This window comes from Osmia bicornis, unplaced genomic scaffold, assembly GCF_907164935.1.
Source record: "Osmia bicornis bicornis unplaced genomic scaffold, iOsmBic2.1, whole genome shotgun sequence".
In the NCBI taxonomy this organism is placed as follows: Eukaryota; Metazoa; Arthropoda; class Insecta; order Hymenoptera; family Megachilidae; genus Osmia; species Osmia bicornis.
This window is the reverse complement of record NW_025791328.1, coordinates 184,558-202,280: the sequence shown is the minus strand read 5'-3', so window position 1 is coordinate 202,280 and position 17,723 is coordinate 184,558. Positions and strand designations below refer to the sequence as shown.

General features: G+C 39.5%; 1 protein-coding gene across 1 annotated transcript; it reads left to right on the top strand.

Moving 5' to 3' along the window:
• The first annotated feature begins 1,208 nt into the window (after window positions 1–1,208).
• LOC114882311 lies at window positions 1,209–1,835 on the top strand. Its single transcript, XM_029199202.2, has one exon. The coding sequence runs from the start codon at window positions 1,209–1,211 to the stop codon at window positions 1,833–1,835; it is 627 nt and encodes a 208-aa protein (XP_029055035.2).
• The last annotated feature ends 15,888 nt before the right edge of the window (window positions 1,836–17,723 follow it).

Sequence of the window (17,723 nt, the reverse complement as noted above, 5' to 3'; positions counted from 1 at the left end):
GACGACCAATTACCGTCTCAAATTGTATCACGATGGTTCATCATGAGAGAAGATCTCAAAGGTTTGGCCAAACTAACAATTCCAAGATGGTTCAACACATGGAACAATTCAACTGTAGAAATTCATGGATTCTCTGATGCCTCTCAACTTGCCATGGCAGCAGCGATTTATAGCACTGTTAGCTCTCCGTCCAACAACTCAATGACGTCACTTGTCTGTTCGAAGACAAAAGTTGCACCACTGAAGAGGCTCACAATACCAAGACTCCTATTGGCAAAACTCACAAAATATGTTCAGTCAACGCTCAAGGTGAGGATCAATGCAACGCACCTGTGGACGGATTCTCAAGTTTCGCTCATATGGATCAAATCGCAAGCATCACGTTGGAAGGATTATGTTTGGAACAGAGTCATTCAGATCCAAGAACTCACTTCAAATGCGCATTGAAGGCATGTTCCAGGTACTTCTAATCCAACCGACTGTGCTTCCCGAGGCATTTCGACAGATCAACTCCAACGATTAGAGCTTTGGTGGAATATCCTCCATGGATAGCTCGAAATCAAGATCATTGGCCAGAGCAAAAGGAATTCTCAACTTTAACCAGCGAGCTCGAAGTGAGACCCAATGTCTCACTCTTTGCTTTAGCTCAAAAGCTAAGTTATCATTGGGATTTCATTTATAAATATTCATCTCTTATTAAGCTGTATAGACTGACTGCACCTTGTTTCAGGTTTGCCTCACGGCTTAAGAGAAAGCCCGAAACTCCTCCATGGTGATCATCATACCATCCTGCGACATGGAGAAGGCGCAGCTCTTCTGGATTCAAGCGACTCAACACTTGTATTTCACCAGCGAAATCAAGACGTTCAACTCAGGCTCAACCCTGGCTGCAACTCACCCCTTCAGTCGCCTGACCGCCTTCATCGATTCACAGGGAACAAGACGCTCACCTGTCGAAGATCATCATTGAAGATGCTCACAAGCGAACATTTCATGGAGGAACGCAGTTCACGTTCGCATACATTCGACAACGGTACTGGATCATCGGTGGCAGAGCTCCTGTCAAATCTCACATCTTGAGATGCGTCGTGTGTGCTCGTCAGAGGGGAATTCGTGCTCGTCAGGTAATGGGTCAACTACCTCTCTCTCGGGTCACACCATAACGACCATTCGCTCACACCGGTGTCGACTATGCAGGACCGATCACAATGAAGAATTCAAAGGGAAGAGGCTCGAAAACAATCAAGGGATGGATCTGCGTGTTCGTATGTTTCTCCTCATCAGCTGTTCACCTCGAGGTTGTCAGCGATTACTCAACCGAGGGATTTCTGGCAGCCTACAGAAGATTCTCGTCACGAAGAGGGATAGCTCACAAATTGTACTCTGACTGTGGTACAAATTTCATTGGAGCCCAGGCAGAGCTCAAACGCCTGTTCACGTCAAGTTCACAGGAGCACCAACAAATTGCATCGATTCTGTCAGCAGACAACACTCAATGGATGTTCAACCTACCAGCTGCTCCTCGCATGGGAGGAAAATGGGAAGCTGTGGTGAAATCGATCAAGTATCATCTCAGGAGAACGATTGGTGAGCTCTTACTAACTTTCGAAGAGTTTTCCACTCTCCTAACACAGATCGAAGCGGTGCTCAACTCAAGACCATTGGAGCCGCTCAGTGACGATCCCGACGACATCTCTGCGCTCACCCCAGGACACTTCCTCATCGGCTCAGCACTCAATACGATACCAGAACCATCACTGCTCGACGTTTCACCAGGTAGATTGTCGAAATGGCAACTGATCCAGCAAAGGGTCCAACACTTCTGGTCTCAGTAGTCTCGACACTACCTGCAGAGACTTCAGTCAATTTCAAAGTGGCATCACCCGTCTCACGACATCAAGACAGGCTCGTTGGTGCTGCTCACAAACGAGCATCTTCCACCAAGCAAGTGGCCACTCGCAAGAGTGATCGAAGTTCACCCCGGCAAGGATGCTCTCACCAGGGTTGCAACGGTAAAGACTGCAACCACGACTCTCATCCGACCGATCACCAAGCTTGTCATCCTGCCTGTTCACCATCAAGCTGAGCTCACCCCTGCAGAAACATCATCAACGAGTTGCTGATGGCGGGCGGAAATGTTTGAGAATCCGCTCAGCCATGATGGCGCTCACGGTCGATCGATTTATCGATCGGGAGTCGACCATCTAGGTAACGCGTGAGCAGGGGTCTTCTCGCCGGCTCGCGCGCAACGACGCCATTATTGATCAACGATCACTAGAGTTCACCACGTGCTTACCAGTTCACCGCTCAAAAGTATTGTTCAAGTGCGACTCATAAAATATTGAAGATCAAGGCAGCTCAAATCGACCTAAGGAATCCGCAGCAACTGTGCAGTATAACCGGATTGCGAAAGGTAACACTCATTTACAACAAATTCATTGTGCACATGAGTCAGCCAACCACGTGCGGATCACGCACGCGTTCACGGGCACCATCACAGCAGCGGGCTGAATTAATATAATTAACGGCGCTGAGAAGCTCGCTGTTTGCATTTTGTAAACGCATTGTTCAATCACGACGATCAAGGTGACAGATCAATTCTATACTTTGTATGTAACAAATTCATGTAAAATCATTGTGATGTTCATCGAGTTCAGACAGTTCATTTTTTGTGTGTATCAAATTCACAACGAATCATTGTAACGATCAATTATTTGTATTTGTCTGCTCAGCAATTAACTGTCAGATCAGCGTGTTCACATCGCGTTTTATTATTGACTCGAATAAATCAATTTGTGAAACCGACCCAGCAAGTGTTAAATTATTTTTCCAGCGCAATCCTTCCGGGATCAACACCAATTCCGAACAGTCACCAATTGTAGCGTTGGCTACACTCTCACGCGTAACTAAACTGTCTTATCCGTCGAGGGAAAGAGAATCAACAGATTAATGTTTTAACTCGTTTATTTCAGAGTGCACTAGCTGCTAATTCTTATAATTAATTGTTTTAAACTAAACTCGAACTGCGAACAAACTTAACTAGTTATCAAATGATTGACTTCGCACAAAGAAAACTGCGGAACTATTCGCACTTTATCGAGATTTCCAAAGAACTACGATGTTTTCACTTCGACGGTTCGTGTGGGAAGAAAACATTTTCCTTCTCTGGGAAATATCTTGCGCGCCCCGTAAGTATGTGGCTCCTCTTTTTGTCTTGTGCAAACTTACCGGAAATGCACTTTCCGCGTCGGTAAAATAGGTACTGGAATCGTAGCCAGAATCAAGCGTTAGATTGATTACGTCACTCGAACTGTGCTCTGAAGGCAACTGAAAACGGCAACAACGCCCGAACGCTGAGTGAGACGTACTACAGTCATGCTGTCCTTCTCTCATTCTGAATGTTAAGATTGTCCCTTTTCGCTAAGTTTTGACTGCCGTCCGCCTGGATTGTTCACAGCGCCCCATAAAAAACCCCGCCCCATTCAAACTATATCGTGTTTGGTATCATTTTCATCAGAAAAATTTCACCAATGCGCTAGTTAAAAAACAGTCAAAAATAAAAAAGTTTTATAATTGAATTAGTATTAGTCACACCGATACGTTTCGGCTCTTTTCTTTGATCATTGGACCTCTCTCTCTCTCCTCCACTGTCTGTCCCTTTCTACGTTCACGCTTGGCTGGCCATCGCATGTAATCCGAGTTTCGACACCTCGGCTGGATACATGCAACGTCTGGGTAAAATGCAATTCTATTTAAACAAACAGTGCATCTGCATTTTTTTAGTGCATCGTTGCATTCACGAAAAAAATGAAGTCATAGAAAAATAAACATTATCATATCATTGAACTTTTACATAAACAGCCTTTTCCTATCTCTTACCAATTTCCAGATATAACCCGTCCCAATTGCATGACGTCTCCTGTATATTTTTATTAATTAAAAAACATTTATTTAAAAAAGTTAATAACCTTTTCTAAAAAGTATTCTCAGATAGCACGTTCCTTCGGTTCTTCAGAGTAGGCATATGTTCGGGATTGGTGTTGATCCCGAAAGGATTGCGCTGGGAAAATAATTTAACACTTGCTGGGTCGGTTTCACAAATTGATTTATTTGAGTGAGTAGGTAAAATGAACAGACTAATGTAATTTTGAAATAAACCGTCTAAATGATTTCGCAATACAATGATCCGTCGTGAATTTTGATACATACAAAAAGGGGGGATTGATCTGATTGTGATGAACGATACAATGATTTTATATGAATTGACACAAATGAATCATTGACTTGATCTGTCACCTTTGATTGGTCGTAATTGTACAGTGCGTTTACAAAGTGCAAACAGCGAGCCTCTCAGCGCCGTTAATTATATTAATTCAGCCCGCTGCTGAACCATCAGGTGCCCGTGATCGCGTGCGTGATCGACACGTGGTTGGCGGCTCGCGTGTTCGATGAATTATTTGTAGCTGAACAATACCTGTGAATTCTGTAGCTTGCACGATTGCTGCAGATTCGTGATCTAGGTTTAATTCTCAGCTAGCGTGCGCGCAACACGGTCTAGGAAGGCAACAGCGCCTCAAGTATTTTTACAAACACATTCAAACGCTCATCTCGCCAGAGGCATCGCGACGATACGCCTGAAGAACGAAAGCGAAACATTGGCGCGCGTTTAGAGTGAGATGTACGGTGATCATGCTATCCTTCTTCCAACCCAAATGATAGAATTGTCCCGCTCCGATAAATTCTGACTGACCAAACGCGTGGGTTTTACATAGTGCACCGTAGCACCCCTCGCTGCTGAAAAATATATACCTACTCTGAGGAACCGAAGGAACGTGCAATCTGATTTCTTGCATCTTATTTTAATTATTTTTGGAAAAAGTTATTAACTTTTTTAAATAAATGTTTCTTAATTAATAAAAGTATACAGGATACGTCATGAAATTGGGACGGGTTATATCTTGAATTTGGTAAGAGATAGGAAAAAGCTGTTTATGTAAAAGTTCACTGGCATGATAATGTCTATTTTTCTGTGATTTCATTTTCTTCGTGAATACAACGATGCAATCAAAAAATGCAAATCCACTTTTTATTGGAATTGCATTTTTTTTTTACTTGTGTCAACTCCTTGAAACATTCTGCATAAAAAAGTACTATGGTACTATTAGAACTAATAAATGGAAGGACCTCCCGTCTATACAGTAAAAGTTGAATATGTGCAACAAAGATTGGGACCCAGACGTTTCATATAGCAGCCGAAGTGTTGAATCTCGGATTATATGCGATGGCCAGCCAAGCGTGAACGTAGAAAGGGACAGACAGTGGAGGAGAGAGGGAGAGGTCCAATGATCAAAGAAAAGAGCCGAAACGTATCGGTGTGACTAATACTAATTCAATTATAAAACTTTTTTAGTTTTGACTGTTTTTTACTGAAACTTTTACTAGCGCATTGGTGAAATTTTTCTGATTAAAATGATACCAAACACGATATAGTTTGAATGGGGCGAGGTTTGTTATGGGGCGCTGTGAAAAATCCAGGCGGGCGGCAGTCAAAACTTAGCGAAAAGGGACGATCTCAACATTCAGAATCAGAGAAGGACAGCATGACTGTAGTGCGTCTCACTCAGCGTTCGGGCGTTGTTGCCTTTTTCGCTTGCCTTCGCAGCACAGTTCGAGTGACGTAATCAAGCTGACGCTTGATTCTGGCTACGATTCCAGATCGGCAGCCTTTCTACTTAGACGCCACCTTATAACTACTAGCTGAACTAAATTTGTCACGTAACTTGCTCTGTAGTATCCAGATAATGGCGGAACTCGTCTTTGGGAATGCTTTTACGGGAATCGGTTATTAGTCCTTATATGAGAAGATCTTGAGCTGAATAAGGGCTCATTCGAAAGAGGAAGGTTCAATGAAGGGGGCTCAACAAAACGTTTTAGTCACAAAACTGTTATAGTTACTTAAAATGTACTTGGATTCAGCGGGCGTATTTTCTCGATTTTTCCTCTACTTTGGACACTCATATTATTAGATATCAACTGTTGGAGACCGGAGTTGCAGGAATCACGGTGCAACAAAGATACTTCCGTAAACTAGTTTATTGTAACAGACGGATTGGTCGTACAGTTGACTCTGACAAAATGCGCTCGTTTCCCAAATTCTGCATCTATTTATATATTATGAGAATGGCAGTGTGGAAGGGTCAAAGAAAGGAAAGGACAAAGGTTGTAGGTGACTAACTGTAGAAGGCGAGGCAGGATGAGTACGAGGATGACTGATTGTTTATGGGAGATATAGGAGATAGGGAGTAAACGGAGTGACTGTAGATGTGATTTTTGTCCTTTGCAGGAGATAGGGAAGGTGGTATCCAACACCTCCCCCCTTTTAAGAAATTGAATGCGGCAGAATTCAATTCGTAGCTTAAGTTCTAACTTATGAACTATAATTTGCATGTCGTTAATCCTACATTACATACAAATTTGCATTTTCATGATCATATGCGTAGAACCTACATAATAATGTTTAATATTTATACAGACATCTGGGGAGGTACAAAATACATAAAAGATATATAAAGTGTATAATGGTGCGCTAAGTATATGATGTGATAATGTATAATTGGTGTAAAAATGAAAATGTAATAAATATATATAATTATAATCTAAACTGTGTGAAAGTGTACTAAAAATATAATTGGTATTATAATATAAATTGTCGACTATATATATATATCTATATTTATATATACGTGTGTGTGTGTGTGTGTTATTCGATACAATTGTTTCATAAGGGAACAGTACTTTTTCTAGTTTTTATTCGATTTATCGGGGTAGTGTGTTGTGGCGAGGGAGGTCTGGAAGATTCTCTTCTCGGTTGGTACTGTACCTCCTCTCCTTCGGCGAGTTGGACCATTCCTCCCCTCGAATGGTAGGTGACTACATCTCTGGACGTCTCACGATATTCGCTCCGAATATCCGAGTCAAAGTTGCAGTTGATGAAGTTTTTTATTACAGGTGGCACGATTTCTCCATTCCTAGGATTCTTCGTAAAGCAGAAGAGTCGTTGGAGAAACTTGAAGCAGCCACACCAGCGACAACAGTTGAACCAAACTATTAAAACTACGATAGCGACTAAGATTGCTAACGCGATCGTGTACCAGTGTGTATGTTGAACAATAAATGGTTCATTTAATCTTTTGGTTAGAATTTGGTCGAATTCGTTTAGCTTTTTATTTGCATAACTAAACTCGGATAAATCTATATTTGTTAAGCGAACTGGCTTTAGTTCTGTAACTTCGGGCTTTGTGATATCCAAGTCAGTCACACAGCAATCGCTACCTGTTATACTGATAGTGGGTGCGTAATGTGTGATATTCTTCCTTGATTGCTTCGTTGGTTCCAGGCAATAGATATCCGTGTATCCTTTACATTGGCTTTCTAGCTTTAAAATACCTGTTTGATGCAAAACGACGTCCTCCATGTGCTCTTGGTTGTCCTTGCAAATAATTGTCAACGTAGTTGGTTTTTGTAACACATAAATCCAGTGGTTGTTACTTGTATATGACCACGTCTCGATAGCGGCCTTGATTGTTTTGGTATTGCAGTCCTCTGGTATCGTGGTTATGTGTTGAGACAGCAGTTGAACCTCGCAGGTTGGTCGTTCCGTTGATTTCCTGGTATGGATCTCCGTGCATACGTATTTCCCGTCCAGATACATTATGCAATTTGACAAATCTTGCAGGAAGGAGAATTGAGTTTTGGATTGGGAAATTATTAAGTATGGTTGACTAGGTATGATATAAGAAAATATGGATGTATTTTGATACTGTATAGGTAAAGGTAATAGATGGAATAGATCGAAATGAGTTGTTGTGGCCAGTGGAAAATTTAGCGCGAAAACGATGAGCTTATTAGCAAAAATTAGTTGTAGATTCATGATCTTGTAGAATATCGATATATTTTCAAAATTTGGGGTTGCCACTAATTCGTGTTCACCCTTGAACGCTTTCAACTCTTCGATTAGAATTTTCGGTGTTACAATTAGAGGTGAAATGATATTATGCCTTCCCAAATTGATCGCTTCTATATATTTGTCATGTTCAGATGAAATCCTGTTAGTTAGAGATAATAATGTGGCAATGTGTTGTTCTATTACTGACCTTAACTCTAGACGAGATAGAAATGAATTTGTCTCGATGGAGAACTTGTTGATACGCTTAACATTATCGTTCATCGTGTCTTCATTACTTTTTAGTGACGTTAGCGATTGATTAAAATTGCGAATTGTACTACTGATAATTTGAATTTGTGATTTTAGTAATGTTTGAGTCTCTCTATTGCCACTCAGTAACATATTAATGCTATTTGTATAATACCGGGCATCATCAGCATCTGGAGTGCCAAAGAGCCAATTTAATGCGTACGAGACGCCATTAATTAACCCGCGTCGCTTCCGAATGCTCGAACCCTGGCTAGATAATTGTTCGAGGATTTCGTGTTTATTATCGATATCTTCTAATCCTTCGCCTATAATTTTAAGGGTTTGCTCACAGTGATGATTGCGTTCAGAAGGATCTTTTAGTGACAAGGTACAAAGATTTTGTGATTTTATATAATGTGTTTGTAGGATTTTCCGTGCTTGTTTTAGATAAGTAATATTTATATGTGTTAGTAACGTAAGCTTTGTATTGGATAGCTGGGCTATTCCCATCTTATCGTAAAATAAACCACTTGTATGGGAAAGAGGAGTATTGTTATACATTTGGCAGAGTACAGTGATGGGAAGTAGAAGGAATAGATAAGTTGTCGTCATCTGCAAAATAACGTTTCAGCTGATTAATATGGATTCTTTTCAATTTCTTGCCTATTTGGATTTCTACTGTTTGATTAGGATGAACGCGTGTTATCTTGTAGGGACCTTTGAAATTTGGAGATAGCTTTTTACTGTGACCAGGTTTAATTTGTTTTTGATATATACAAACAAGGTCGTTAATCTTAAAATCGATGGGGTTGATTCTCTTATCATAGTACTCTTTACTTTTCGTTTTGGATTCAATGATTTTATTTCTAGCTATCTCAAATGAGGTATTGAGTTTGTATTGTAACGATCGAATGTAGTCATCGTATGTGTAATGAAATTTCGGTTGTTGGGTAATGGATGAAGGTAAGTAGGGTTTGTTACCGAATAGTAATTCATGAGGAGTGTAATTGGTAGATTTGTGGATTGATGTATTGTAACTAAATATTGCGAACTGTATATATTCATCCCAATCTGTTTGGTTTGGTTTGATATAATGTTTTAAATAATCCTTTAGAGCTAGATGATACCTTTCGAGAGCACCATTTGACTGAGGATGATAAGGAGTGGTGGAGATGTGCTTAGTTTTAAAAAGTTTGCTCAAATTTTTTATTAACTCAGACATGAAATCAGAACCCTGATCCGATAGGAAGGTTTTTGGAATGCCGAAATGCATAAAGATTTTAGTTAAGGTTCTAGCGACAGTTTCGGCTTCGTGATTAGGTATTGCTTCTGCGATACAAAATTTCGTTAAATCGTCTTGGGCTGTTAGGATATATTTATTTCCTTGTTCTGTCAGCGGCAATGGTCCTACTATGTCGATAGCTAATCTCTCGAATGGTTTTTCGGCGGTAGTGGTTATTTCCATAGGTTGTTTGATTGGTTTAAAATTAGTTTTATTTATCTGACACGAGTGGCATTGTTTTATGTATTTCTTTATATCAGATTTCATACTTGGCCAATAATAAGATTCCTTGATTCTAGAGTATGTTCTATGAAATCCGCTGTGACCTGATAATTTGCTATCATGATTTTCTCTTAATATTTGTTCGATCTCTTGTTTTGTTTTTGGGGTGATTCTAGGGTTGGCGAGAAGAGTAATTTCGTTTTCCGGAAAGACGAATTTGAGCATTTCAAACAATAAAGGTACTTTAATATTTGTGTGTTTTTCTGGAAGAACTAAAGTGAATTTGCAATTGGCTATGACCGCCTTGAAATTCTGTAGTGTTAAGAAGATATTTTTGTATTCTAGCTTGTCAAAGTGGAGGTTCATAGGAAAGAGTAGATACACTGACTGATCATTGTTTTCGAGTTTATGTACTCCGTTGAATTCTGCTTTAATATTTGACACTTGAAAATTTGAAGTTATATACTCAGAATACTGATTAGTTTCATCAAGATCCTGTGACCAGAATAATACTATCGGATTCTTGACTTTGGCTAGAGACGACATTTCTTGCTCATACGTAATTATTTCCTGATTTTCGTAATGGAATTTTATAAAATCTAGATATGCCTCCGAATTCTGAATGGTAAAGTGTATTTGATTGTCCTTATTTAGCGGAAGTCGGGAGAGGCCGTCCGCATTGGAATTTATTCGACCAGGCTTGTATTTAATTTCGTACTGGTATTCATTCAAGCGTAGTCGCCATCTGACTAATTTTGACGTAGGGTTTTTACAATTAAAGAGCCATTGTAATGGCCTATGGTCACTGTAAATAGTGAACGTTCGTCCGTACAAATAAGGTCGAAAGTGTTCCACGGAGTTTATGACGGCTAGTAATTCTTTTTCAGTTGTGGAGTAGTTCTGCTCCGCTTTGTTTAATGTCCGAGAGTAATAGGCGACTGGCAAATCCTTTTCACCTGTCATTTGAGAGAGTACTGCTCCGATTCCAAAGTTTGATGCATCGCACGTTAATACGAACGGTTTCGAAAAATCTGGATATTGTAATAAGGGATTCTCTAACAATTTTTGTTTTAGTGTTTTAAAAGCAGCTTCTTGCTCATGAGACCACGCAAAGATTTGATCCTTCTTTAGCAACATAGTTAAAGGCTTCGCGATGGTTGAAAAGTCTGCGATGAATTTTCGATAATAACCGACCATTCCTAAAAACATTTTTATTTGTTTCACATTTCCCGGACGCGGCATGTCTCTAATTGCTTCGACTTTCTTTGGGTTCGGTTTTACCCCTTCATCGGAAATAACATGCCCTAGATACTCGCACGATTTTTTTAAAAACTCGCATTTGGTTGGCTGTAATTTTAAGTTATTTTCGCGTAATCGTGAAAAGACGTTCTTCAATTTCCTATTGTGATCTTCAAGATTAGAAGCATATATAATGATATCGTCTAAATATACAAAGCATTGACGGTTATTTAATCCAGTTAAAATATTGTTCATCATACGTTGAAATTGTGCGGGCGCGTTTTTTAACCCAAACGGCATACGCGTAAATTCGAAATGACCACTGGGCGTAGAAAATGCTGTTTTTGGCGAATCGCGGGAATTCATGGGGATTTGATGGTATCCGCTTGCAAGATCTAACGTCGTGAAATAAGTCGCGTGTCCCAATTGATCTAATATGTCTTCTATATTTGGAAGAGGGTACGCGTCACCTATAGTTTTGTCATTTAGCTTCCTATAGTCTATCACTATACGCCATTTACGTTCACCTGATGCATCAATTTTCTTTGGGACTACCCAAAGGGGACTAACCCAAGGGCTTGTTGAAGGTTTTATTATCCCTTGTTGTAGCATTGACTCTACCTGTTTGTCGACCTCTCGTTTATGGATTTCGGGGTATCTATAGCTTTTCACGTGTAAAGGCTGTTCATCTATTGTTTTGATTTCGTGAGTGCATGCCGTTGTTGCGGTTAGTTTATCGGTAGGCAAATGAAAGATATCATTGAATTCGTTGCAAATAGATTCCATAGCTCGTCGCTCTTCGGAATTCAAATGATCGAAGCGTAAATTTTCATGCAAGACACCTAATCGATTACTTAAATGATTATTTTCTTCTTCCGGGGTTAGCTGATAGATTCTTCCGTCTCGAGGTACGGGTTCTAAAGATAGTTCTGGAATAGGTATTACTTTCTTTAAATGAGATCTGTTTATTATGCTAATATATGATTGCTTCTGATTATATACCTTGACGATAGCATTAGGAATAAGTAATTTTTGTTCGGCATCGAGTACCTCTGAAGAAACAATTCCTTCAGCTAGATCATATGGGTTTTTTACTCTGATTGGAATAATGGTTTCAGTTCTTGGATTCAGTGTTACAGTGGATACAGAGGTTTGAGGTATATTAGAACCTAAAGGAATTGGAAAAGGAATCGATTGAATGCGTATAGTTAAAGGTTCGTAATCAATTTTGCACTTTAACGCGTGCAAGAAATCACTACCTAATAGACCATCAAAAGGAATGTTCGTGTTCGAATCGATCACGTGGAATTGCGCATTTATTTTCTTTTTTCGGATTTCTAATTCGATATTTGTTTGTCCCTTACTGGTTATTGGACAGTTGCGAGAGATTCCGTTCAGAGATATGGGATTTGGGTCGATTATATCGTAACCATTTAAACTAGAAGCTTTGATGAGAGAGATTGATGCACCCGAATCGACTAAAAGCTTTAATATTTTGTCCTCGGAATTAGAATGTTTTGATTCGAACAATACATAAATAAGTTCGCTATTATCAAAAGAACTTAGAATAGTTATATTAGGAACTTCTCGAATTGGGAATTGAGGTGATCTGGATCGTGAATCGGTGGAAACAGGGTTTGTTCGTTCGTTATCGGATTCGGAGGATTCGGTGATTGGCGTGTATCCCAAAAATTTTGTTGTTGGAAATTTACGTTTGACCTCTTAGGAGGACATGTACTAGAATTATGTGCAACAGGAGATTGAAATTGAACGTGACGTCTGGAATTGTTATATTCGCGTTTCCTACATTCACTTATTACATGCCCTATGTTTTTACAGTAATTACACTGTTTAACTGGTCCGATCTGAGAAGCATTGTTAGCTCTTTGATAGGAATTTGGAACGGAACCTTGACGATTTACCCAAGGAGCATTACCGATTCTTTGAGTGGAGCCTGATGCGAAATTCGGATGATTTTGATAAGAAGTATTATTAGTTCTTTGATAGAAATTTGAACTGGTATTTGGATAGTTTTGGTGAGAACTTCTACTAACGTTTTGATAATGAACAGGCTTAGGAGATTGGACAAATTGTGGTTTCCTATTGTTGGAAAAGCATTCATGCGTGGAGTGATTGGTTCTGTGGCAATTTTTACAGATTCGTGTAGGATATGTTAAACGCAATGCCTTCTCTTCGCCTATGGCAGCAGTAAAAGCTTGACTGATTGTTCTGAATTCGCGGTATCTTAACATCTGTGATATCTGAGGATGCGTGTGATAAATAAATCTGTTTAATGTTATGTCGTTTATCATAGCTAATCTACCTTGAAGTGTATCTTCTGCTAATTCACTAGAATGCAGGAGACCTAAGATTCTCGACGTTAATTCTTCTAACCTTTGATAAAACTGCGTAACATTTTCGTTGTATTCCTGCTTCATATTATTTAATTCCTCTAATAATTGATCTAAGCTTTTTCTATCTTGGTATAGGGTCAGTAAGAGATCAGCTACTTCAGGCCACGTAGTTAAATTGCAGTGAATGTCCACTTGCTCTCGCGCTTTGCCTATGATTTTACTTTTTGTGTAACTTAGAAGCGGTCGATGTTGAAAAGGTTGGGATAATTCAAAAGCAGCATCTACTTGTTTAATAAAACTACGTAATTTGTATCTGTCGCCATCAAACGTATCTGGGATTAATTTAACTAAAAATTCTAGCGAAAGAATCTGTGGTCGTTCATTTGTTGTTATATCGTTTTCAGTCATCGTACTGGCGCGTTCGTTTAAATATAATAAATGATTAGAAAATAAGAATGACATATGGTAAGAATATCGAAGAATATACAAGATTTAGAATTGGATTTAGGAATTGAGTTTAGGAGTTGAGTTACAAGATTGTCGCAAGCAGAGTATCTTCAAACGGTACTTACGATGTTTATACGTTGTATCAACGCTGACAATAGTTGCACGTAGTTCTCGATGTTGCTACTGGACCGTGGTTCACTTCCTTGATCCCGATTCTCTTCTTTGTTGGCCCCAATTCAAACGATTGAAATCGTTCCTTCACGTTCAGTACGGAAATAATAATTCCGTCCTATGACTGAATGCGTGAATGATGGACCATCCCACTTCTGACACCAAAATTATGTTGGAGACCGGAGTTGCAGGAATCACGGTGCAACAAAGATACTTCCGTAAACTAGTTTATTGTAACAGACGTATTGGTCGTACAGTTGACTCTGACAAAATGCGCTCGTTTCCCAAATTCTGCATCTATTTATATATTATGAGAATGGCAGTGTGGAAGGGTCAAAGAAAGGAAAGGACAAAGGTTGTAGGTGACTAACTGTAGAAGGAGAGGCAGGATGAGTACGAGGATGACTGATTGTTTATGGGAGATATAGGAGATAGGGAGTAAACGGAGTGACTGTAGATGTGATTTTTGTCCTTTGCAGGAGATAGGGAAGGTGGTATCCAACACAACACAATCTCGTTAAGCCATCGGTTGAGCCCACTGCATTGGACCTTCCTCTTTCGAATGAGCCCTCACCCAGCCCTATGTGTTCTCTTATGAGGACAAATAAGCGATTCCCGTAAACCCGTTAATAGGCCCATTTTTGTCGGTAAAGTCAACGGGCTCCTATTACCCGTGTCTACCCCCTTAACGAGCGAGCGAAAGCAGAAGCTCCTTGGATGCGGCCTATCAGTGACGGCTAAGTTGCCCAGAAATCGTACTGCGGCCGAACGAGCTAGCTCCTACAGTGTCAGAACGGATCCTCGCCAATTTTCCGACAATCGATCAATTTATTCAAATTACATTATTTTATAAATTCAAATTATAGATTTAGAGTTTTGATAATCGTATCTAGAGCCGCGTTCACTAATTAATTTATTTTCTTTGTATTTTATTTTAGTATGAAATATTTTGTAACTAATAATCTGATTTTCTTTCATTGTATTTCATTTTTAGGACAAACGCGATTGTTATTTTCTTTGTATTTTCTTATCCAGGGCGAACGCACTGTACTCAACTAATATAATTATTTTCTTTTTGTATTTCAAAAACAGGGCGCAAACTTTTGTACATTGATTACATTAATTCATTATATTATTTAATTCAATATTTTTTATATTACTTATCTTTTTTTATTATATTATAAAGAAACACATTTTTTTTGAATAAACACATTTCTTGAATAAATCTACATATTTTTTGAGAAAGGAATTAACGTTGGATTTTACTCCTTTACCGCGTGCCACCCGAACCTATAATCCCTTCTTCATTAATAAAATACGAGTCGCCTTCTCTTAGGGAATCGCTCTCCCTACGCGTCGCGTCGGGTCAGTAGCGTGCTCGTAATAATTCCGGGACGTTACACGTATAGTTATAAGAAAAAATTTGGTGACAGCGCAGCGGTGGTATTGGTCGAGTCTCTGTAACAGGTAGAATCCGTCGAGTCATTCTTCATGATAGTTCAGGTGTTTTAAGTTTTCTGTTCGACAGAGTGGTAAAAGAATACAATTCTTAGCGGACGTTGATACCTTTCTAAAAACAAATTAGAAAATAAGCATAGTGTTACGTTGCGCGTGCGACGGCGCAACGTAAATGGATAAGAAAGAACTAGTTTAGTTATTGAAGAATAAATTTCAATTTGATAGTTGTGTTGCGAACCTCGCTTGTATGTATGTGTGTGATATCATGTGAATTTAGCCGCAAGCTTGTAATCACTAGCGCTGAATGAAATGTAATATGGCGACAATGCCATAAGAGTATGACTGCAGCATGTCTGCATTATGTTATATCAATGCTCATAAATTAGGAGCCAAAATTCAAAGGAATGTACAAACAATAGATAAGATATTGTAAAACTCTCAACACGGGTGATCGTGCTGGGAGAGAGTTGGAAATCCGGAGAAATAAGACTGTCACACTTGAAATTTCTAAAGAGCTAATTTATTGCGGGCTGTATCTAATTCGTTACTCGTAACGAAAATCATATTGGTTCTTGAAACTGTCGAAGTCTCTTCGACATCCTGTTTATTTACAGAGGGTCGTAAATTCTCTTAAGGGTTGCCTTGGCTCGCTAGCGCGAGACCTTTTGTTATCTTACGTTTTCTCTGGATCCCACGCTTTCTCTTAACACGTGTGCACAGAATCGTTCTCGAGTCTTGGCGGAGCACCACCATCTTCCGCTCGCCCAAGGGTGGACCGAAGCCAGGGAGAGGGACCGCCTCCGGACAGGGATGGGCCCCACCACCATTGGACCAGGGATGATCCTGAGGGAGGATTCAGGATCCAGCGAGGAGGGGATGGCAGCCAACATCGATCGAGGATCTTCACCGCCAAGCTCAGAACGATTCAAAGCTTCAACCCGTCTAGATACATTTTGTTGAAAAGATAAAGTCTAAAAATAAAGAAACATAAACTACTATTCTTCCTTCAAAATAAAGTGTACGTTATTAAAACCCGCGCCGCGAGCAGAGTGCTTTAGCGCTCCACGGGCACCTTACCCACGTAGTAAAGATCCCAAAATCCCTAGACACCTGAAATCCACGCGCAACAGTTGAAATACAATTCCCTATTCTTTCTCCCCTATTCTGACGCGATGGTTGGTATCGCTGCCACCAGTCTTGAGCGGGTTAGCGCTCTCGACAATTAAAAGACGAAAGACAAAGTTATTAAGATGTTAGAATTAGAATTTAGATTATTAGTCCTTCGTTGGGTTCGTTCAACGCTTTAGGTCCCGTACGGGTCGCTCCTTGAATCTGTATGTGATGGTAGGCGTGTTTTAACTGAAAAGTGTTAGGTGTGTTTGAAATAAATTTTGAAACTGTTTAAATAAATGAAACTGGTTTAATTTTGATTGAAAAGCCAAATGGATAACAAGATACAAAAATGCCAAAATTGAGATCTGAATAAATTTGAAGATTCGTTAATATTGAAAATACCAGTTCATGCAAAAATCGTAACAAAGGTAAAGATGCTTAATATTAATTAACAAAAATATACTATTATGCCAAACGCTCTGATATCACAGTTGAAACTCTCTGAATAATATACCGGTCGCGGGAGACGATTATTACTATTTCGTTTCTCTTTCGATTTTACGTGAAATTGGCAGTTTCCGCCCGTGAGGGTGCACCCCAGCCTGAGGTACTCTCGTAACCCTCGAAAGGGCTGGACTAAGGTGCCCCCTTTTTAACAAAATTGGAAACGAAATCGTTGTAATCGGAAAATAAATAGATTTTTAATTGATACCTCGTTTGATGGAACGATCTGACCGGAGATACTCTCGTAACCCTGAAAGGGCTGGACCAGATCGCCCGTTTTGCCAATGAATAAACGTCGTGTTCGAAAAATGTAATAAGATCGACTTACCAAAACGCTGTTTAACCGTTTGACTGCTAAGCAATTCTTGCAAGAATGCACGAAAACTGCGGGACATATTTTGACTTGATGTTGTCAAATAAAACACTCTCATTTAGACAAATATCAATCAATTTTAATAATTCTTTTCGTATTATAAAGAAACAATATTAATTGTGATTGTGAATAAGAAAAAATAAACATTAAATTGTTTTTTTCTTTGAAAATAAAAATTTATAAAAAGATAACTTAAAGTTTATTGATCTTCTCTTATGATCAGCACGTAAAGGATCATTTTGATTAGGGGAAGATCACTGACTCTGACATGAATGCACTCGTGTTACAAAGTACGCGTGAGGTCAGACTACGTTCACTCCCACGGAGCAACAAAGACACACTGAAACTCGCAGCGCAAAAGCGCTG